This window comes from Urocampus carinirostris, chromosome 7 (assembly GCF_059441175.1).
Source record: "Urocampus carinirostris isolate Australia breed hairy pipefish chromosome 7, RoL_Ucar_1.0, whole genome shotgun sequence".
Lineage (NCBI taxonomy): Eukaryota > Metazoa > Chordata > Actinopteri > Syngnathiformes > Syngnathidae > Urocampus > Urocampus carinirostris.
The window spans coordinates 22,304,331-22,326,692 of NC_142355.1; the positions used below are offsets into that span (position 1 = coordinate 22,304,331).

The following is a 22,362-nucleotide window of genomic DNA, read 5'->3' on the forward strand; positions in this document are numbered from 1 at the left end:
GTGTTTTTATTTTCTATATTTATGTTTGACTCATTTTCCCATTCAATAATTTACTAATAAACAAATACTGAAACTGCACTACTGTAATGAGAGTTCTCAAGCTTTCTCACCTTATTGCAGCACTAGCAGATCTGAAGCCCATTTGTCCATAAAATTTAGGCTTCAAACAGAAAGATTTTTTAAAAACTCATGAATTGAACCCATTACAATTTTGTTTTTCATAAATAGTTTATTCAAGATTTTTGAAGAGAATAGGAAAGGAAGAACCCAAAGCCCATCACATATCTTATATTGCACCATTTGATAACACAAAATTTAAAAATATTCGCAATACAACTGCCTAGTTGCAACGCAGGCAAATGTCAATTCAATCACAAGTTCAAACAATCATGATTTTTGGGAGATTATGTGCACAGGATGTGACAAACGATTTAATTGCAGCTCACAAACCTTCACAGAAGAGGACAAATTAGAGACAAAAAAAATCAATTTTTACTAGGCTGCTCAAAAGTGGACAATGTTTGCTATGGAAAATCTACCCGTCTATCTAAGGAACCTTTCTAACCCTCAATTTCGTTTGTGAGATACCAAGAATATGTGCTGTAACTATCCAAGTATGGATCGAGCTGGTAAGCATCTCCAGCAATCTGCCTCTGGGGCCGTCCGCTGAGGATGTACCTGACGGTGGCAATGTCCAGATCAGACCTACAGGCCAAGTAGCTGTTCAGGTTGAGCTTGGGAAGTACGGCCTCGGCTAGCGAAACCGACAGGTTCTGGGGGATGGTGGACTGCTGGACCTCCAAAGTCTTCTGCTGCAACAACGGGCCAAAGGCGATGGTGGGCTGAACTACCTCCTTCACCCTCTCCATCCATATGGTCATCTCGGTGGAGGACAACGGCTCCTGGTTGACGCTTTGCTTGGACTCGGCTTCGGTGTACTGCTGGTAGAGGTACTTGGTGATGTTCGGAGGCAGGAGCCCGGTTTCGATGGCCTCTCCAACATCACCCATCAGTAAGTGGTAAATGATGATCCGCCTCTGGAAGACGCATGTGCTCGACAAGTAGGTGGTCACTCCTAGGTGAGAAACACATTTCCATGTGAATATAGTCACGAGTGCAAATAGGTATCGCATCCCATTCTCTTGGGGCAGATTGGAAGTTGTTGTCTTTTCTGGCTTGTAATCTGTTACGTACATCAATGACCAGTACACCCAAAGTTTCATTCAAAACACATTTATTTTTTGTCTGGGTTCCCGTAGCAGCGGGAGGCCAGACAAACATGTTGGTGCGTATAATGCCCTCAATAATTTCATCTAAAAGAAAGACAAATCTCTCTACCTATCAGTATTTTCAAAAAAATAATAACCTTGGTATCATAGCTCATGGGTTTTTGCCAATTATTCAAATCAAAGTTGTTGTTCTTTTACTGAATTAAGGTTTTTTTTTCCTTACCACTAGGAGCCACTAAATATTACACACTATCGGTTTATATGTTTGTATACATTGTTTAAGGGTGAAAGTAGAATATTCTTTTCTGTTAAGTATTTGTTACAATGCCCAACTGAGTTCAAAGAGCTATTATATGTGTTACCAACCCACCGAGGTGCTTTGATCTCACTCCTAACAAAGCTGTTCGGTGCGGAACACATTAGTTTGAAGGAACTAGTGCCTGGAGGGTGTTTAGTGATTTCGTGTTCTTCTTTGCATTCTTTGTTGTTTCTATTTTTTAGCGTAGCATTAAAATTGTGAAAGTAAGACCAGGCCTGTTTCAAGTGGAGTCTAAACACAGACCAAAGCTCAAAGAAAAATGTTTGTAAGCGCATGTAAAATATGCACGCACTTGCATGTGCAAATAGGGAGTTTGACAGAGGCTGCAATGATTACAGAAGTCAGGAGATGGCCGCCACAGGTAAAAGTTATCCGTGCATTTCTAAAATAACAAGTTTTGATGCCAATAGTATGTCGTTACTATGCCATTATTATTATGTTATTACCAGGCTTTAATTATGAGAAGTAATGTTAAAAAATGGATTACTGTTTTTCCAAGTATATGGAATTAGCACACATTAGCCATCAGTATTCAATGGAGGGCTGCACTTCACTCATTTACTCAACTTTTTTTTTAGTATCAGAGAACACCATCAACCAAAATTCAGTGCTGTTTATAGGGACACTTTGTTACATTTGACCAATAGATGTCACTGTATTGTGTAGTGCAACCAAAAACAAGTGCTACTAAGCACTAGGAAGAATACAAACTAGGGAGACTCAATGTGAATAAACTGCACGAAATTTCTCCTCAATTTATAGCCCAAACTTTCTCAAGGTTTTTGATATTTAGGAGTAGGATCACAAATAATCATATCAGCTCCCTCTAGGGGAGCCTCATGTTATGTCAAATAAATACATTTTTTTTCAAATACACATATAATGGTTCAGCAGCAAGGGGGCTGGGTGGTTAGCGTGCAGCCCCACGGTGCAAAGGGTCAGGGTTCAAGTCCAGCTACCGAAGCCTCCCCGTGTGGGGTTTGCATGTTCTCCCCCTTGCTTGCGTGGGAGCTCTGGTTTCCTTCCACCTTCCCAAAATATGGATCAGGTTAATTGGTCGGTCCAAATTGTCTCTAGGTGGGAATGAGCAAGTGAACTGTTATCTGTTTCTGTGTGCCCAGCAACTGGCTGGCAACCAGTTCAGGGTGTCCCCTGCCCACTGCCCGAATATGGCTGGGATGGGATCCAACACCCCCTACTGCAGGTAATGGATGTCAAGTCAAGTCAAGTCATGTTTATGTGTGACACCCTTAATCACAAAGAGTCTCAAAGGGCTGCACAGACCACAGTGCACAGTGGATGAGTGGATGGATATAATGGTTCAAGTACTTTTGATTACTATTCATTATAGTTTTTTTGTTCTTTTTTAATGAAGGGAGTTTTTCTAACCATTCAAAGTTAAATTATACACACTGTCCCTTTAAAGACACTGATCATGTCAATGATTTCTCATGCCAGTAAGGAATACAATTTTCTTATAAAGCCATAATGACCCATCACTGGTCCGTGGGCTACTAAGCAATTCTCAGGGGGCTACCTGGTATGCACAGACACCATGTTGGTGACACCTACCTTAAAGTCATACAAAACTGCAATAACAACAGTCAAAACAGTAAGCAGCATCACAAAAAGGCAACACTTTTCTCATTCACTAACATTGACAGCTATATCCATCAAAGAATAAATTAATTGCTACATAACTCAGCAGCAGCTCCGATGCTTGAAGAAAGCCTTTAAAACAGACACACTGGAAATTGATTTCACAGCCGATGTAAGATCTTAAGCCTAAACCAGAGTCCGATCTAAATTTCAGCCCGGGTCGGGCCTAAAATGTCAATCATTACGTTTGGCCAAGGCAGGGCTTATCTCTCGCTGATGCTGAAGTGTTTTGAGGCTGTGAGTAGTTTACAGGTAGGCCGCGAAAAAACAGAAGACGACGTAAGACGTACGGCTAGCAGCTGTGGTGTACGGCCCAATTTTCAACTGGTCTAAATGGTGAACGGCCTTAAAATCTTCCAGTCGACTCTGAAAAAAACAGCTGCTAGTGATAGAAAATTGTCAGTTAACCTAACCTCTGCAGACCCGCAAATATAAAACAGGTAAATGTTAAACTTAGACTTCGTTTTTATCATAAATTCTATCTCCTACTCCCAAGTCCTCAATAATAACAATTGAAATCTCGGGTTTGCCTTGGGCTCAGTCCTGGAAATCAAGTTAATTGGTCGGGCATGGACGAGGTTGGGGGTTTTATCACCGCAGACCTGAGACGGGTCGGGCTGGATTTTTTAGGCCCAATCTTACCTTTGCACAAACGACCTCCTTACCTTTCTTAAAGGAGGTCAGGACAACGCGTTTCCCGAGAGGGAGCGGTCTCCTGAAGTTGTTGACCAGAGGCACAGGATTGGCCTCGTTGGCATAGGACGCAAAGAGGGATGATACCAAAAGGTCGTACTGCAAACGTAAATGAGAGAGAGGTGAATGTTTAGGAATGAAGTACTTGGGAATCAAAGTGGATGGCTGATTCAAAGTCACCTGAGCCTGGGAAATGGTGACCGGTTTCTTGAATACTGTCCATAAAACTGCTTGATAGCAAGGGGGCGTGGTCAGGGAGCCATCATAGCGGAAATACTTGTCCAGACGCTTGGGGAGTAGACTACTGACGTTGAAGGCGGGAATCTTAAATTCGTCGGCTGTAAGTAAAAAAGTTAAACGAAAAGGCAGGTCATTATGTAATAGACTCCAAAAGAACCACCCACCAACCCATTTTCTACATTATATAAAATAGAAAACTGAAAAAAGAAATTGAATAGTTGAGCGGCTGCTTTTCTTTCTTCTGATTTCAATTCATACAACAGGGTGTTTCAAAATGGTTGACTCTAATCTAAAAGTTCTCGGAAACAACTGAATGGATCTTAATGAAACTACACTTTATGTTGAGGGTCACAAATTTTATTGGTTAACTTTAAGAAGGTGTAGCACGGGGGCGCAATGGTTTGCGCGTGTGAGGCACAGTTCTGAGGTCATGAGATCGAACTTTCCTGTGCTGAGTTTGCATGTTCTCCCCGTGCTTACATGGGTCTTCTCTGGGCACTCCGGTTTCCTCCCACATTCCGAAAACATGGATGTCAGGTTAATTGGCCGGTCCAAATTGGCCCGAGGTGTGAATGAGCGAGTGAGTAATCCGTCTCTGTGCCCTGCGACTGGCTGGCAACCAGTTCAGGGTGTCCCCTGCCCACTGCCTGAAGACAGCTGGGGTGGGCACCAGCACCCCTGCGACCCCACTAAGGATGCAGATAATGGATGGATGGATGGAATAATGGATTAATGGAACTTTAAGAAGAAAAGTATTAATATTTGTTGGTTCGATGACAGATTTTTATAAATGTTCAATATGAGCGCCGCCTGTGACTCGGCACACGTCGAGTCAGTATTCAAGCTTATGACAAACTTGCATAAGCAACCCTTTATTTGAAATATTTGGAGCCAAGTTCCAATTTGTTTGCAGTGAATATATTCTGGGTTTGTGAATACAGACAGAACTGTGTGTCCTTTCACAAGACCATTGTCTAAATAACGAGCCGGTCTATAATAAATGGGCGTGGTTTGAAAAGAACTAAATCTTGGATGAGTGGAAAATCTATATTTAAGTAGAAAATTTAAACACAAGTGCTGTGGAGGGCGGCACGGCGGTTAGCGCGTGAGTGGCACAGTTCTTAGGTCATGGGTTCAAATCCAGCTACCAACCTTCCTGTGCAGAGTTTGCAGGTTCTCCCTGTGCTTGCGTGGGTTTTCTCCCGGGACTCCGATTTCCTCCCACTTTCCAAAAACATGCATGTCAGGTTAATTGGTCCCTAGGTGTGACTGAGTGAGCGAATTGTCTGTCCCTGTGTGCCCTGCGACTGGCTGGCAACCGGTTCAGGGTGTCCCCTGCCCACTGCCTGGTGATGGCAGGGATGGGCTCCAGGACCCACGCGACCCTTCTGAGGATAAACGGTACAGATAATGGATGGTTGGATGGAAGTGCTGTGGAAAGACTGTTAAAATAAGACTACAAAAATAAATCAATTATCCACATTATGCGAAATACAAACTATTTTCATTGAACTTAACCGGATCCCCTTTCTTTTTTTAACGTGCAGATTGAACACCTAGGATACACCACACTGCCCCTAAAAGACAAAAATGTGCAAGAACAGCCAGTGTATTCTCATTTTACATTTTAGGAAATGTATGTCTGCCTTTTAAAGTAACTTTTAAAGCTGAGTTTGCCTGTTTGTTATGTAAAAAAGAAAAAAGATAGTAGACTCACATTTTTTTGGAATATTAGTGAGATATGAAAAAATGCTATCATAGGCTGGATTGGCGGCCCCAATCTGGAAAAATAAACAGTATCATATGGAGAGATGTTAACAGTCAGAAAAAATATGGAATTTTGGAGTTCCCAACCTCAATGAGAACTCCCAGTACAGCCAGACCGTCCGATTTGTCAAAAGCCATTGATGTATTGGCGTACTTTTCCGAATTGAAGTGTACTATGTGCAGCTGTAAGAGAAGAGAGAAGTGGGTTATACTAGAAAATACTTCGATTTTTGTCCGCAATTATTTGCATCATTCATTTTGACGAGAAACATGGTTCTGATGGAAAGCAAAAGCTCGTGAACAATATAAACAGACAACAGTACAGAATGCCATTTTCATTAACATATACATACGGTAGTCCAATACATCAAATAAAATACTGTAAAATGCATTTATGTCAGCTATCAGACTACGCCCTAGCATGCAAAAACAAAAAAAAATCGGCATATTATCAAAGACATTTGGTTTTGGATTCTGGAATGACTTGAAAAGACATAGTGACAACCGAGTCCTGCGTCCAAAAATAGACACAGACCACAACACCTTACATGTGGTTCTCGAGACGTTCCAGAGCAGGCTTATGGCAGCGCAGGTATTTAAAAAAAAAAAAAAAAGATAATAAAAATAATAATACAGAAGGCTCCTGCGATTCATGCACAAAAACAACGACACAATACAATTTTACACTATTTTGTGAGCATATCCTGCTCGATGAATTTCTTTACTGACTGCTTTTTACTTCTATTTGAGTCACATTATTCTGAAGTAACAATACTTTTACGTGAATACAATTTTTGGCCACTCTACCCACCTCTGATTATTATAAATATCATCTGTATTATTTTACTAAATTTTAATTGTATTTCTCCAATAGAATAAGAGCAAACAATTCTCAAAATTCACAATAATGAAATGATACAACCTTACCTCATATTTACTGGAATTCAAATGATTAACTTGTTGGTGCATTTCCCTTAAGTCGACATTGCTTACCTCGGCAGCATACTGCTTACTGTCCACCGTGTGCTCGGAGCCGAGCGGATTGTTTCTGGAGCCCCAATGAAGGTGAAGCTGAGATGCATTGTAGCGTTCCGGCAGCCCAGTAATGCTCATCGTCGGGGATAATAAAACATTGACTGTGGAGAAGAAAGCACACACACAAAACCCATTTCAATCTTTCAACATCAACAGAGAATCCAGAGGATGTAATGACAAGTTCTTCGATTACACTACAAAAAAGAAATATCCTTGGCAGAATATTTAGTAATTTTGTCTTGATACAAAGTGACCAAAACACACCGGTTTACTTCTCTTTTTTTTGGCTTGGCCTGTCTGATGTTTTAAGCTACGCGTAGCAGCAAGGTGGCGAACAATCTTGTCAGTCCCATTCAGGTGAGGCTCATCTTATGTAAAATAAATCAGCGTTCGTACACGTTTTTAGTAGCGAGATTTAAGCTCTTTTTAACGTCAATTTTCTAATTTCTCCAGTACTATTCAAAGAAGAAATCCATAGATGACGTCAAACTGTAGAGCGGTTAAATGATTTGTGCAGGTCTTCTCCCTGGAAATTGGTGAAGTGAAGCCACCAGAGAGCAGTGTCTGTATCCTTTTAAGCAGAGTTGTTTTATTTTTGTCCTTTAAAGCCTTGAATATCATGGTAGACTGCAGAGAAATATGGCACCAATTTCAGGGAATTAACAAGCACTTTATCTAAACTTTTCAAACCTTGAAATCACAAAGTTAAAATTTTCAAGAATTTCAAGCACCCTTACAAACCCTGATAATTTATCGTTTAAATTACTATTTATCGGATTTCTTTACAGAATTACATTTTTCCCCAACCAGGAGGTGCTAAATAATACACACCGTCCCTTCAAAATGAGCAAAATTTTGTGATATTTCATTGGTTTGTATTTTTTAAGCATTTATTCCCTATTTTACTACAAATTTAAACGTACGTGAATATTTTAATGCATATTTCATGTGTTTTTCAGAGATAAGTGAATAAGAGTTACTATGGAGCATAATGTTTTATTACCATTAATTAAAACAACCAAAAATCTGAGGAACAGTGGGAACCGAAAGAGCCAGTGTTCTGCCGAAACGTCCTACACAGTAGAGAGGTCCTAGCTTAGGCTAATCTTACAGATAATTTTGTTTTCTTTCTTATCAAGTAAAAGTAGCAACAGTAAAACTCAAAATTGTACTCATGACATACAACAAAGGTTGGGATGCATACATACAGTGCGTGATTACCATAGTCAACAAACACCATGCTAAAAAGCTACCAGAGAAAAACATAGCACCATTTTTTTATTGCACAGCATTTTCACGAGGTTTACGTTTTACAAGGGTAACCATATTGGGAAGAGGGCGGCCAATTAAGTCAGCTCCCTCTAGGTTAGCCTGATGTACGTAAAATAATAAAAACAAATATTTATTTCTGTGTTTAAAACAATGCAATTTTACATGAAAATCATGTATTTTTGCGTATTATTAAAATCAATACAGTTTTTCAAAATGAATGCCTTTTTTTACTTCTAAGAGGCGCTAAATAATACGATTAATAATGAGATTAAATAGTTTACTAGAAAATGAGTTATAATATCTTTAAACATGGAAAAATTACACTGAAAATAAACTAAGTTTTCTACAAAACATTTTTTACAGTGTATAAGTTATAATGTCTTCAATATTGCACAAATGAAAAGGAGATTGGATGCTAGCTCCTTATTTTGACTATTATTGTCCACTGCTTTTCATTGTTTTCCCTATTACATCATTGTCGCTATCGGCCAATCAGGTTTCTGCTCTTTGATCTTCACACCCCTTTTGGCTGATCTGCTTTTTGTTATTTTGATGATTTAATAAAAAAGGTTTAAGACGGGATGGAATTCTCTTAGCTGAAGGCCGCTTTACCAGTCCTCCTCGCAGTTCAAAATCCATTGATGTCTTCTCTACTTATTTTCAGTGTCCACTAAAGTTTAAATAGTGTACCACGGAAAAATGTGAAAAATAACATCGGTCATTTTTATTTTTACAGTCGTGTGTTAATGCAGATGACAAAGCGGGTTTGAGCTGCTCAAAGGTCGAGTGACTGGAACTCTTCATGGGAAATTCGTGCATGACGAACATAGTTTTTTTTTCAGCCACAAGCTTTTGTCAACACAAATCGGAGATAATGATGCGTGTCACCGCTTTCACCGATCTGGCCAGCGCTATTTCGCACATGTAGCAATTTGGCTAGCTCACTTACTCCACCACCAACGCATCAACGGATTGTTGGCATAGTCCAGCAAACCAAAGCTGTTCACTACTGTTAAAATTAACCAGACTCTTTGTGGCTTTTGCATAACAGATGAGTAATCTTGGTGCGTAATTTCCCAGAATAAATACGCGAATCTTTCATTTGGTGAACTGGCAAAAAAGAAAAGAAAGGCGAGAAAGAAATTGGTAGATGTGGAAACATACAAGAGCCACCTATCATTTACTGCAGTTTTTTTTTTAATCGTTCGTTTATATTATGCTACGTTTATTTATTCCAGTTTTATTTATTTCTAGAAGTCGTACTAAATTAAGTGCCAAATTGGCACATATTACCCACATTAAACTCGATCTAGAGTATGGGTCTTAAACTTGTGGCCCCGGGTCTAATTGCAGCCCCTTAGATATTTGAACATGGACAAAATACTCACTTGAACTTCCGGTATTCTTAAGGGTGAGATCAGGTTGACCTGTCAGATCATAGTTCTCGAGCTTAATCGGGCGTAACGACGCATCATAGACCAGTTTTGAAGTATTGAAGTCAACTGGAGACTGCAAAGGTCCAGGACAATATGGGTAGTCTTCGGCCCATTGGGCTTCTAAATCTGAGCCTGTGAAGAGAAAAAAATATAAGCTTGTGAACACATTCTTGCATTCTTTTTAACACAGGTGACCTGACCTGGGGGCAAATCACAGGGAGATTCTGCATAAGGCAATAAGTTGGAATCATTCATTCAGACTCTGAGACATTCAGAATGAGCTTACAGTAAAACTGTATGGCAAAAAAATGTAATTAAAGTCCAACATTGATTAAGTGACCAAGGGTCATGTGATTTTTGTAAGTGCAACCATGTTGGATTCAGAATCTAATCAAATTAATTTATAAACTACTTTCAGGCAATATATTGCCACTCAAAGTGCTGTATAAAACATTCAGTGTACAATAAGACAATATATTACTCCCCTTTATCCCCATCCAACAACCCGAAACACGGACACAGAAACAAATAACAATTTAATTAAAATAAAGATAAAAATAATAATATAAATAAAATATGATTATGGCAAGGCACAGACTAACCATGTGAGGAAAGGGACCTGAGGGAGATTTATATACACTGATATGGATGACAGCAGATGACCTCAGGATTTTCAGCCATTGAACCACACCCTCCCAGTGTTAATGCCTAATATGTCTTTAAAACAGATGTGGAAATTTGGTCTTAAAGGCCAGTTGTTGGGTCGACTTGGGCAAAAACTCGACCAAGTGTCGTTGCATCCACCGAGGCAAGATCTTCAGGTGTTTCCTTATGTGAAACCGATTGTCCAGCTATTATAGATCTTACATGCTGACAGACTAAAAGGCTGGACCTGATTTTGGTGGTTAAAGGTGGTCGAGATCTTCCAGGCATTTATCGGTGATGTAACGACCGGAATAAACAGTGGACCCAAATGCGTAACGTTTCCCACAACACTTTATTTAAGGATCGGGTGGGAACAGGCAGAGAGGAAAAAACAGTGATCTGGTGCTCGCTGGGCAGGTGGAACGGCAAGGCCCCGTGGCCTGTGGCGAGGCGGACAGCTGGGGCTGGAGAGCAGAGTGTGATTGTGGATTGGAGCAAGACGGGTAGCTGGGACAGGAGAACAGAGCGTGGTCGTGGATCGGAACAAGTCGGATAGCCAGGACAGGAGATTGGAGCGTGGTCGTGGATCGGAACAAGACGGGTTGCCAGGACATAAGAACGAAGAGTGGTCGGCGATCGGAAGCAAGTTAGGGAACCGGAGACGATCGGGAAGCCAGTATCAAAAGTGCTTGCCTTGCATGAGCTGAAGTACGCTGGACAGGTGGAACAGGAATCCCCTGTGGCCAGTGACAGGAGGCGAGGCGGACAGTTAGCTGACGGACTGACCAAGAGTGACTGGAGAGGAAGCACTTAAATAGAGGGAGGGATAACTAGGGCACGAGTGGCAGCCGGTGTGAAGGAGTGAGCACAGGTGAGGGTAATCAGAGGGCAACCGACAGGATCGTGACAGGTGGAAAGTTAGCTCCTTTGCTCGCCCCGGACGGGGATGTCAAAACCTTGACCATCAAGTTCTCAGAGATGATGAACACATTGAACATACCCTTCGCGATAGTTGTGTGCTTTATGACTGAACAGAAGAAGTTGATATCAATGACAATAAATACAATTCAATTCAATTAAGATTCCACCAGGCAGAGAACAGGCGATAACAGAAGCATGGAGTAGCAAGGGGTCTCTGTATGTAACTACACAGTTGCAGGTGTTTGTATGGAGGAGTCACAGGGACGGGTTGTTTGCCAGCTGACAGTCCTCTACTGTACTGTATTAGCCAACTTGCACTGGCTCCCAGTCCACTTAAGATGTGACTTTAAGGTTCTCTTATTAACATATAAATGTTTGCATGGGCTTGCACCCTCTTATCTCTCCGATTTGATTTCCCCCTATGTTCCTGCACGGAGTCTGCGCTCGGAAAATGCCGGTCTACTTGTGACTCCGAGAGCCAAGAAGTCTGCGGGCTCGAGAGCGTTCTCCATCCGGGCCCCGGTGTTATGGAACGCGCTGCCTCTGGAGATAAGATCTGCAACCTCAACGGAAGTTTTTAAATTGAGGCTTAAGACACACTTTTATTCCAAAGCATATGATTGATGCCCACCTCATATTCTGTTTTGTCCTGTCTTTTACGACGCCTGCCTGGCTGATACGAAGGAGAAGGATGATTTGGGATGGATCAGCGGACCAGCGTCTGACCTGCAGCATGTCAACCCCTGCATTTACCAGCTGGCAGAGACGGGAGGCAGCGTCATGGCCGTCATAGACTTTCTGGACTAGTTTGCAGGCTGGGGGTGTCGTTGATGTCATGCACTGTCCGGACATTTTCAACATCTTACCTAATGTTTACTATTATGTGTACAGTAATGCTAATTGTAATTCACCCTGGTCAATCCTGGAAGGGGGATTACCACATGTGAGGTCCTTTCTCAAGGTTTCTCTTTTCTCCTCACACTGAGGTTTTTGAGTGTTTCCTTGCCCGCATGCTGGTTTAAGATCAGGTAATTGTGTAATTTTGTAACTGTAATCCTGTGCAGTCCTTTGAGACATTTTTGTGATTAAGGGCTATATAAATAAATTTGACTTGACTTGACTTGACTTAATGTAATGTATACATAATGTTCCGAATTGCCCACCAGCACCCGGCTACCAAGGGTGCCAGGATGGATCCCTTCCTGCCGTTTACAAAACAGGTTGAAATTATTAATAAAACTATCGTCATAAGTACGGCAGATAAAACGAAACCAGGTGTTCTTGCTGAGAAGTCTAATAAAATGCCACAGTCTGCGTGCAATCGAGAGGAGGGATAGCGAGATAGAAACAGTTTTGTCGTGATTACACAACAGCAGAAATTGTTTGGTGAAATCACGCTTGGTCACCTCAGATTGTTCGTGGAACGTGTCGTTAAAACCTACATGTGAAATCGGGCTAAAAACGGTGGACGGTAGATAATGTAAAAGTTCTGGGAGCTCTGCGAAGACAACTGGGATAGTGCCACCAGGAAGGCAATGAGTGACAGTTTTGTGACATCGGACACGTCTAACAATGGGGCGGGGGTTGTTGACTTAACTTTACCTGGTGGGTCGGAGAACATGAGGGTTACTTGGTCACTGGCTGCATTGTTAAAGAGAAGGGGCAGCAAATCTTTTCCTCGCCGCCGTGGAGCCGGGGTGAATGAGGGGATCACTCGCCTTAGCCGCAGCACCGGTATTTGTGAGGAACCCCGCCCAGGTTCGACGACAGCCACCAGTCCCAGGGGGGGAATTCCTCTGAGTCGAAAATGTCAAACTGATTTTGGAGTTGCATCTCAAAGTGGTGTACATGGGGCTCCTGGTCTGATGGTGCCGGGCCACAAATTGATCCGTTACAGGTTTAGAAGAGTTTTCGAAATATAGATACAATGAGAAGTTACAAGAGGCAGCACGGCAGCTGAGGGGTTAGCACGTCTGCACCACAGTTTTGAGGTCATGGATTGAAATCCAGCTAGCGGGCCTTTTTGTGTGGAGTTTGCATGTTCTCCAGCCACTCAACAATCCTATTGAGGATAAGCGGTGCAGATAACGGATGGATGAATGCAAAAGTTGCAAGTAATGAACGACTTAGACCCATAAACAACAATTTGTCATCAGATCCCATGATTTTATCTGCAATTTCACACCCAGACATCATAAACTACTTAGCCGTCCAAGGACTAAATGTTTACGTTGGATTTCAGTTGGTTTTACTCCTCTCACCCAGCCACTACAAAATGGTAACAGTAATCCCCGCTGTATCATGGCTTACTTTCATCATGCATTGTGTTCCACATTCTGATTGGTTAAACAGGTGCCCCACCCTTTTTAATCCTGTGCATCACAAATCTTGCTGTCTAAGTTCTTCATGAACGTAAAACAGCTTGACAAACCTACATTACGTAGCCGCAATTTTTTTTTCCAATGTTGAGTTTTTCCAAAAGGTATCATTTCAGCAAAATGCTCTGGTCCGACAAAAGCACCAAAAGGCAGAGGAAGAAAAGTAAAAGCATTTTTAAGTAATAATTTTTGTTTCCCAATAATGTCCACAATATGGCGACAAAATATCATATGAAGTAAAAAAGTGGATTCATGGTAGTGCAATATAGCTGCAAGATTACTTCTAAAATGAAAATTTGACAGTACAGACCTCATTTGTAAAAGAAAGACGTTTATAAAGTACAGTATTTGTCTTTGTCAAACAAATTCTTGAGTAGTAGTAAAAGTGCTTTGGTTTCAATGTGTAATAGAGTATTTGATGAAAAATAAAGGTTTCTTCTTTGCGGATTTTAATTATCGGGTCCTTTTTGGAACACACCCCCTGAGAAAATTTATTGACTACAGGAGTGTATGTACACCGGAATCTCGGGCTGCAACAAAAGATTATTTGAATAATCGAATAATTTGTCGACCATTGTCTTAATTTTTGAAACGCAATCCACGTGAAACACAAGGGATTACTGTATAATATGCTTAGAGTCTTTCATTGAAAGGAAGTTTGTTGAATGGTAAATTGACGGGTAAAAAAGCGTGAGGATCTGTGTCTAAATTGGTTAAAATAAAATAGTAAGAATTTACATTTTTTGCATTTATCATTTATTTATAGTCCTTAAAGGTAAATATTTTTATTTTTTATTTTATAGTTTCGCATTTTCAGGATTTCTTTTGTTGTTTTACGACTTTAAATCTGTTCAGTGTGTGAGAAAGCTAAACTTTTTTTTTTTTTTTAAATTAAAAAAATATGGATCTGTGAATATTTTTATCTATATTTCATATGATTTTTAGGGATCAGGGAGTCAGGGATATTTTGGTGCATAATGTTTTATTATGATTGATAATATAATCATTTAAAGAACAAAAATTCAGTTTGAGAGGCGGAAGAACCGGTTTTCTAAATTGAGCTGTCCTTTCGGGTGGGACCAGTAAGGGGCGGTGACACTTTACATGACAACGCCATAATGACAGGCCACCAGAGCAGATGTGTTGGCGTCATATTCGCAGACTTATTTTTATTTGTATTTTTTTTCAACTATTGCATGGTCTAGAGTCAGATCGCCAAGAAACATGGCATTGAAAACAATCACAAGCATTTCCAAGCACTTCATCCAAAATTCAAGCATTTTACTGACCTTGCAAACACAACCTTAAAATTCAAGTATTTTCAAGGATTTCAAGCATCCGTACAAACCCTGAACATTTTTAACTCATTTTACTTAAATAAACAGTGAGCATTATTCAACGCCTCCTAGTATATTCATTTAAGCTCCAGTGTGTAATATTTTAGCACTAGATGGCATTGTATTGTCTAATGCGAATGAAAACCAGGGCCACAGACCACAGCACAGCAGCAATTTGCCTGACAAACCTGGTAAAAACAAAATAGAATAAATCATGAAGCTTACCAGCATATGACCACGTGCCACCTGAAACAGACAATTATGTTGTATTGAGAATAAAGATGGAAATGATTGCAAAAAAAAAAGACAAAAGTGCACTTTTGGCTGATAATTTTCCATTTTTTCCACTAATATTGTTCGTGTTACATATAAAATACATTTTTGGATGGTTTACACATAATATATATATATATATATATATATATATATATATATATATATATATATATATATATATATATATATATAATATATATATTCTTCTAGTAAACACACTTAGCTCATTTTGTTTTCACATTTTAACACTATGTTTCTTATTACACTAGATTTAAACCAATTGTATTATAGTTAGATAAGAATGGAAAGTATTAATAAAATAAGTTGAAATGTCTCCTTAAATTGATAAAATATATTTTGTATGAGCAAAATTAACTTATTTTTATTTAAAATGTTTTTATTACTTCACTATATTTTAAACATATATCATTTTACTGCAGTAAAAAAGGGGGTTAACTATTACTTAATAAGTAATAACAACTTGTTCTAGTGAATTTAGAAAATGTAAAAACAAGTGTAATAACCTTAATTTTGGTAATATTTTCCTCAGTTTACAAATGTGAAAATTATTTTTCCTTATCTGTTACATCTTTAAGATATTTTTTTAACTGTATTTAAACTATATCCTAAAATGGGTGATGAGATACATTTTAAAATATGTACTTAAAATAGCAAAATTATCTTTCTAAAGGTCATTTATTTTCTTATTTAACAACATTTCACAAGTGTTCTCTTATTTTATTATCTTTAAATGTTCTAGTAAAATAAGAAAGGAAAATAAGATTCAAAATTAGCAAAAAAAAAGTCTGCTAACAGAAAAATAATTTATTTGAATTAAGTTCTATGAGGAAAACAGTTATAGACAATCCAAATAATAGGAAAACAAATCAGATAATGGCACTTAAAAAAATACTTGTATTGATCTTACCGCAAACTACTTGCAGCAACAGGGTGACAGAAGTGAGGCTGAAACGCAACATCTTGATGCGATGTGGATTCCGCTCGGTGCGGCACACCACAAGCCTCCTTTTAAGCACATGTCGTCTGTCTTTGCAGCCTCTGCTGACGTCACTGTCACAAAAACACCGGCCCACTTTCAAGTGAGTTCACAGGTTCAATTGGAGTCTTTTGTCAATTTGCCTAGCACGAGGATGAAGAGTGTGTTTACACTTTGACACCAGAGGGGGTCTTTCTTTCCACCAAATGCTTCTTCTTTCTTGACAAGCTTGAAGTTTGTCTTCAGGCTCTGCAAAAAAAGCTTTTTTATTTTTTTTTACCCCTTTGAAATTTCTTTCAAAACGTGTTAATAATTACATTAAAAAAAGTTTGCCTACACTTAAAATTGAAAAGAAAAATCTTAGAAGGAGTCCAATACTTAATGGGACAGTCTGGATTATTTACCGCCTCATAGAAGTCAAAAAAAGGAAAACTTTATCAGTTTAATATATAGAAATATTGAACATGAACAATACATGAAAATATCACATATACATGTATTTTTTTTAGTCACTCTTCAAAAGCTCCAGGTGTATCCAGCTTGCCCCAGTCCTTTTTTGTCTCTTACAAGATTCCATGTCCTGTCGCTGGCTCCATTGTAAAGTAGAATGACCTCTACTAGAGATTAATTACACACAGTCACCGTAAGGATATTTGCTGTGGAATGCTCTGCTTCTGAAGTTTTTAAATCTACTCTAAAGACCCACTTCTATTCAATAGCTTGTGATAGATAACCACCTCATATTTTTCTGTTCCTGTCTTTTTACAACTGCCTGGCTCGCGGTGAAATGAGGGAGAAGGACGATTTGAGATGAGTCAGCGAACCGGCGTCTGGACCTGAAGCATGGCAGTGATGGGAAGCTGTGTTGTTGCTGTAACGGACTTTTTGGACTTCTTTACAGGCTTGAGGCGTCAATGGTGTCATGCACTTTCTGGACAAATTCCAACTTATTACCTACTTTTTGTTCTTTTTTCATTGATGTTCACTATGTTTTGCATACTGTTACCCAATGCTAAATCTATTGCACCCTGGTCATCCTGGAAGGGGAATTACCACTTGTTAGGGCCTTCTCAAGGTTTTCTTTCTCTTCATGCTGAGGTTTTGAGTTTTTCCTTGCCCGCATGTTGGTTTCAGATCAGGCGCTGGTGTATTGGAATCCTGTGCAGTCCTTTGAGACATATTAAGGGCCATACAAATGAATGTGACTTGACTTGTCTTATGTTACTTGAAAAACAGCAAAAAAGTAGCAAAACTAAATGTAAAAATGCCAATGGGTAAGAATAAGTAGTGTGTAGTTGATTAATTCATAGTTTAGAAGACACTTAAAACAAGGAGAGAAGACATCAATGGATTTTCAACCTGCAAGGAGAAAAGGGGAAAGCTCAAACCTCAGAAAGGAAATTCCAACCTGTTCTGAAAGCCTTCCCCTGAGCCCTTTCTTTTCATTTAAACTTATTGGTCACAAAAGCAAATCCTCCCTAAAAGGTTTGGAAACCAAAGATGATTGGCCGATAGTGACAATGAGTCAAAACAACAATAGTGAGGTAAAAATAATGAAATTGCCATACTATACATTATCTTTGGCAGGTGTCCCAAAAAATCAAATACAAACACACTCACACATAGGCTATCTGTATTGGTATTGGTCTGCAGAAGAACAAGGAAAACCAATATACAGACGCTCCGCTACTTACAAACATTCAAGTTACGAACAAGGGTACATACGAAAAAAAAATTCAGGATGTCAAAAAATATCCATACATTACTGTAAGTTAGATTTTGTATTGTTTGCACCTTTATCCCAGTAGAGGACAGAGCTGTAGTGCTTATTTCCGCCACGTGGTGCTATGAGAAGTCACCCAGCATCCACCCCGAAGAAGAAAAATCCGCTTCCTATTCCTAGTTAGTGTGTAAATATTCTATACTGTGTCTCCAGCGCGATCAGAACTTCGACATTTTTTATTGTTTGATATCTGGTGCATCCATTCGATATGGCTGGTGTATAGTGTAAAGAAGAGGCGAGCCGTTTCTTTTGAAATGAAAGTGGTATAAGAAAGCTTGATGCGGTTGAGAAAATGGTTGGATCGCTTTGTTTTCGTCCACTTTTTACCACGGAGGAGGAAGTTGCCAAAGTTTAGTTAAAGTTAACTTTATTTATCTTTATCTTTATAGTCCAGTCAAGTCACGTTTATTTGTATAGCCCTTAATTACAAGGAGTCTCAAAGGGCTTCACAGGCCTAATGTGTAGCTTTGTTTTTCAGTACTATGCTTTATCATTCAGCCTGCTTGGTAACGTTATAGAGCATATTATTTTATTAAACATTTATTTCTCAGTTTCAAAACAATACAGGTTACTTATACAAGCCTTCAATTTACTTATATAAACCTTAAACATACATTCCTGTCACGAGGCGCGGTGGGGTCGAAGGGGTGATCGGACCAGAACGGAGGCAGGAAGGGAGAACTCAATTGCGTAACGATCCAAAAGTTTTATTTAACAAAATAAAAGTTGTCCAAAACTCTGGGACATGACAAAACAAACAGTTGATTCTTCCAACTCAACTAAACTGGACAAGGCATAACAGAACGGGAGTGTGTATATGTAATGAGCCCGCACCCGCAAAGCCCAAAATCCAGCCTTAAATAGCAGACACTCGATTAGTTGAACTGCTTCAGCTGGGTCCAGGGGGCGGGGCAGACCGGTCGCCAAGGCGACCATGACAGAGCCCCCCCTTTAAGGGACAGCTCCCGAGGTCCCAAAAAGAAAAAAAAAAAAAATTACTACCTCGCGAATGGTTCGACGCTCACGATTGGGGCAACCCCGCTCCCTCCTCCGAACACGCAGGAACGGGGAGAGGCAGGCGCCATCTGCGTCGGGCGGATCGGAATCGGCGCTCGGCAGGGGGGGTCTGGCGGGCAAACTGGACAGGCGAAAACGGACAGACAAACAAGGGAGTCGAACAGGCAGGCAGGCCGGAGAGTCGAACAGGCAGGCCGGAGAGTCGAACAGGCAGGCCGGAGAGTCGAACAGGCAGGCAGGCCGGAGAGTCGAACAGGCAGGCAGGCCGGAGAGTCGAACAGGCAGGCAGGCCGGAGAGTCGAACAGGCCGGCAGGCCGGAGAGTCGAACAGGCAGGCAGGCCGGAGAGTCGAACAGGCAGGCAGGCCGGAGAGTCGAACAGGCAGGCAGGCCGGAGAGTCGAGCAGGCAGGCAGGCCGGAGAGTCGAGCAGGCAGGCAGGCCAGAGAGTCGAGCAGGCAGGCAGACCGCGGAGTCGGAGTCGGACTGGCAGGCCGCAGAGTCGGAGTCGGACTGGCAGGCCGCAGAGTCGGAGTCGGACTGGCAGGCGGCAGAGTCGGAGTCGGACTGGCAGGCGGCGGAGTCTGAGTCGGACTGGCAGGCGGCGGAGTCGGAGTCGGACTGGCAGGCAGCGGAGTCGGAGTCGGACTGGCAGGCGGCGGAGTCGGAGTCGGACTGGCAAGCGGCGGAGTCGGAGTCGGACTGGCAGGCCGCGGAGTCGGAGTCGGACTGGCACGCAGGGGAGACGGAATAGCAGGCAATCGGCACGGGAGTCGGGCAGGCAGGCATGAGAGTCGAACAGGCAGGCGTCAATTCTTCCCGGGACCCCATTCGAGGCACAGCAATGGCCACGACGGGCGGGGCCGTGGTTCGAACGGGCAGGGAAGGTTACCTCTGCTTGCCAAACGGCGTCCTCCAGGTCTCCCCAAATCGCGCAGGGATCGTTCGCTGAGTTCAAATGTTGGCGGGCTCATTCTGTCACGAGACGCGGTGGGGTCGAAGGGGTGATCGGACCAGAACGGAGGCAGGAGGCAGGAAGGGAGAACTCAATTGTGTAACGATTAAACGATAAAGTTTTATTTAACAAAATAAAAGTTGTCCAAAACTCTGGGACATGACAAAACAAACAATTGATTCTTCCAACTCAACTAAACTGGACAAGGCATAACAGAACGGACGATGTTTTAAACTAAAACAGGACAAGGCATAACAGACCGGGAGTGTGTATATGTAATGAGCCCGCACCCGCAAAGCCCAAAATCCAGCCTTAAATAGCAGACACTCGATTAGTTGAACTGCTTCAGCTGGGTCCAGGGGGCGGGGCAGACCGGTCGCCAAGGCGACCATGACACATTCCATACAAAACATAGCACTGGAGCAACATATGAACAAATTAAACTTACGAACGATCGTCCAGAATCTCGTTCGTAAGTAGGGCAGCGTCTGTATTTCTATCATGTATACAATATGTAGGTTACAATTTGATGTTTCAATCACTGAAAGTTAATTCATAAATCATAACACCCAAATTCATGTTTTAAATGATCTAATTCGTAACATATTATTGTTGCTGTGTAGAAAGAGAAAGAGAAAGCTGAGTAACAATTTTCTTTAACATTTTGAATTTAAAACAAATACAAAGGGGAAAAAACAAGAACGCCATGTGTGTTCTGGCTTTAGAGTGTGTGGTCTACTTGAAATGACCAACACACGACGCATAATCAACTGTCGTCCAAGAATCATGGAAAAGACAGAAAAAGACTTGTAAAAGTATAAGAAAGTATAAACAAGGTAGGGTAATAGCTCATCTGGTAATTACTGTACATTACAGTAGCAACTTTTGGAGATGTGTCATAGAAAACCTGCATCAAAACTGCCTGTTAGCCGCATTTTGTTCAGGTCACAATTACTGATTCAGAAGCTCCGTCTATTTCAAGTGATGACCACATAAAGAGTTGCCATTGGGAATACCGAACCCAATTTGCGAATGTCGGCTGAGACGTTTTCCACGAATCTTGAGGAGGAACAACCCCTCATAACCACACACCACCGGATAATTGCTCGGGATAACCTTTTAGAAAGGTCCGAAAATCTGGCCTACTTTAAGGAAAAACAGCTCAAATTGGGCCACGTTGTCAGTATGACTGGGAAATCTGTTCAAACGAGTACGGTAGATTGGAAATCTGATTTGGGTAAGAACATATCATAGGCGAAACGATCCACTACTTGGGTTAACTTACAACAACCTAATTCTTGCGGTTGTATATTATCCGCCTCTAAAAAAAAGGCTCCTTTATTTTTGAACTCCAAAAATTGTGTAGTCGGTTTATTAGACTTTAAAATAATAGTATTACAAAACGAAAATCAATCGGATTCTCTTTTTAAATCTTCATTTTTAAAAAAATGACAACCTCAAATAAATTGGACGTAGTGTCCAAAACATCCTCGATAAACTAGATCTAGATTTGGAAAAAAGATATATTTGGTTGATTTGTGAGACAAACAAAAAAAACCATAAAGTTGGTTCAAATTGATCGAAAGAATGGATCAGTCTCTATTATTTGCACCGCTTATTATCAGTCAGAGCCCATTCTAGCCATTTTCTGGCAGTGGGCAGGAGACACTCTGGACTGTTTACCTTCCAATCGTAGGTCACACAGAAACAGACAACTCACTCGCTCATTCACACCTAGGGACAATTTGAACCGGCTTATCAACCTGACATGCATGTTTTGGGAGTGCCCGGGGGAAACCCACGCAAGCACAGGGAGAACATGCAAACTCCGCACAGGAGGATTTGATCTCATGATCTTAGAACTGTCCCACGGACGTGCTAACCACTTAGCTTCCACCACTTTTTTCAATCCATTTTGGGTTAATTATAACCGTGTTTGAATGCAAGCATGGTCAGGAGTATGTCTTGGAGACCAACTGTCCAAGAATTTCTAAATACTTTCTACCTTATTATTACAAAATGAGAAAAAAAAATGAAAATACACCCTATAGTCGCCAAAGGCACTGAGCGTTTGATTTTTTTTTTTTTTGCTTTTGTATACTTTGTATTAATGAACCGAATTACAATGTAAATCCTGTAAACTTCTGTATGCTTTACATGTGCAAAAGGTATGTTGCTGCATGTCAATGCAAAGCCATAGAATCGAACATTTTTGCATGTCGATAATCAAATATTGATTATTAAAGTGATTATCTTTCTTTAACCCAATGATGTCAAACATATAGCCCACAGGCCTGATCAGGCCAGCTAACGGATTAAATCGCTCCCTGAGACAATGCAGAGATTAGTGCAAGAGAAGGAGAGCCACACACGGCAAACAATGATTTGAAGTTTTAAATATGTCC

General features: G+C 40.8%; 1 protein-coding gene across 1 annotated transcript in view; it reads right to left on the minus strand.

The window, feature by feature from the left end:
* Positions 1-307: 307 nt before the first annotated feature.
* Positions 308-22,362, minus strand: part of ca12 (carbonic anhydrase 12) — a 35,206-nt gene continuing 13,151 nt past the window's right edge. Inside the window, exons 2-10 of the mRNA XM_088340179.1 lie at positions 16,136-16,278; positions 15,157-15,177; positions 9,603-9,782; positions 6,901-7,043; positions 5,995-6,090; positions 5,858-5,921; positions 4,081-4,238; positions 3,873-3,999; positions 308-1,075 (exon numbers count right to left, since the gene is read on the minus strand). Coding sequence (XP_088196305.1) covers positions 561-1,075; positions 3,873-3,999; positions 4,081-4,238; positions 5,858-5,921; positions 5,995-6,090; positions 6,901-7,043; positions 9,603-9,782; positions 15,157-15,177; positions 16,136-16,278 — 1,447 coding nt within the window. The 3' untranslated portion in view covers positions 308-560. The remainder of the gene's footprint in view (positions 1,076-3,872; positions 4,000-4,080; positions 4,239-5,857; positions 5,922-5,994; positions 6,091-6,900; positions 7,044-9,602; positions 9,783-15,156; positions 15,178-16,135; positions 16,279-22,362) is intronic.